Genomic DNA, 1,888 nt, shown 5'->3' on the forward strand with positions numbered 1-1,888 from the left:
ACTTTGGCACCGGTTTGCACAATATGCTGCGACATGATAGCCAGTTGGACATTTCACTGTTTAATGTTTCCTTTCCCGCCTACCTCCCGATGGCTCACATCTTTGGATATATGTACAATTTTTTGTGCTTGTATAGCCGTGCCCGAATCGGCATGTGCAGCAGTCTGACGATGCTCGACAGCAGCCCTGGCCACGTTCCCGGACAGGTGGGTGACTTCAGACTGATTAAACCAGAGCTGATGCCTGGCGTCCCGCTAGTGCTAGACCGCATTCTTAAGGAAGTCTACCGAAAGTTGGAAACACGCGGACCGTTGGCAGTACCCCTCTTTAACTACTTTCTTGACTACAAAATACGGTGGAAGGGTCGAGGATTCGATTCGCCCCTTCTCAACCGACTGCTCAGCGACAGAGTGAAAACGCAGTTTGCCGGTGGAAAACAGTTGGTGAGCATGTTCGTTGGCAGTGCTCCGCTTTCTGAGCGAACTCAGGCACTAATCCAGGAGACCTTTAACGTTAAAATGATGCAAGCGTATGGTAAGTAAACTTTTAACATTTGGTTAAAAAGCTCATTTAAAAAACTATTTATAGGATCAACGGAAATGACTGGTGCCTGTCATATAACCAACAACAATTCTTTGACATATGGACATTGCGGAGTACCATTGCACTCTAACCGATTTTACCTTGAGGACTGGGAAGAAGGAGGTTACAGTGCAAATGATAAACCTAATCCAAGAGGTATGGCATGGTGTGAAATGAAAGTACCTTTTTTCTAATATGAAAACTTGCCAACTCTAAAGGTGAAGTTGTGGTTGGCGGGGAGAACATAAGTCTCGGATACTACAAAATGCCACAAGAAACTAAAGAGGCATTTTTTGTCGACGAGCAGGGAACTAGATGGTTTAGAAGTGGTGACATTGCAGAGTTGCTTCCTGACGGAAATTTGAAAATAATTGGTAAATGAAAGAAATTGTTGCATGTTTTAAAAAAGTTTAATGTTTTATTTTATTTAGATCGCCGAAAAGACCTCATGAAGTTGGCCAATGGAGAGTACGTCNCTTACACATTCTAAAGGTGAAGTTGTGGTTGGCGGAGAGAACATAAGTCTCGGATATTACAAAATGCCACAAGAAACTGAAGAAGCATTTTTCGTGGACGATCAGGGAACTAGGTGGTTTAGAAGTGGTGACATTGCAGAACTCCTTCCAGACGGAAACTTAAAAATAATTGGTTAATGAAAGAAATTGTTGCATGTTTTAAAAAAGTTTAATGTTTTCTTTCATTTAGATCGCCGAAAAGACCTCATGAAGTTGGCCAATGGAGAGTACGTCTCACTGGGAAAAATTGAGTCTGGACTTCGTTCATCTTCGCCGTACGTTGAGAACATCTGCGTTTGTACAAACACCAACAGCAACTACGTCACGGCGATCATTTCGCCTAACCGGAAAGCTATGGATGAGCTAGTGAAAAAGTTAGATTTGCCATCCTCACTGTCTTTGGAGCAACTTTGCAATCACCCAACAGTGGTAGATCACATTAAAACTTCCATTGAAGAGACCTGCACTGAGTTGTCCTTTGCAAAGAAGGAGATGCCAACGAAGATTACACTGGTTTCCCAAGAATGGACGCCTGATAATTTGNTTGAAGAGACCTGCACTGAGTTGTCCTTTGCAAAGAAGGAGATGCCAACGAAGATTACACTGGTTCCCCAAGAATGGACGCCTGATAATTTGTAAGTGAGCTAACAGTTTTTTTTGTTAAAAGTTTACACCATTTTCTCCAAACAGTTTGACGGCTGCCTTAAAAATGCGAAGAAAACCTGTGAATGAGTTTTACCAGGAGGCGATTAGGAACATGTTTGCTGAGACCAAATAAATGAAACTCAAGT

General features: G+C 42.5%; 1 protein-coding gene across 1 annotated transcript; it reads left to right on the forward strand.

Annotated features, from left to right (window-relative positions):
• Window positions 1-518: 518 nt before the first annotated feature.
• Window positions 519-1,732, forward strand: LOC108355655 (long-chain-fatty-acid--CoA ligase 4-like; the record flags this gene model as incomplete). Its single annotated transcript, XM_017606804.1, has 4 exons — window positions 519-534; window positions 589-738; window positions 801-956; window positions 1,288-1,732. Coding segments are annotated over exons 1-4 (767 nt in total), but the record flags the coding sequence as incomplete, so codon positions are not given.
• Between the last annotated feature and the right edge of the window lie 156 nt (window positions 1,733-1,888).

Source organism: Rhagoletis zephyria, unplaced genomic scaffold, assembly GCF_001687245.7.
Source record: "Rhagoletis zephyria isolate East Lansing unplaced genomic scaffold, Rhagoletis_zephyria_1.1 Rzeph_scaffold_48163, whole genome shotgun sequence".
NCBI lineage: Eukaryota > Metazoa > Arthropoda > Insecta > Diptera > Tephritidae > Rhagoletis > Rhagoletis zephyria.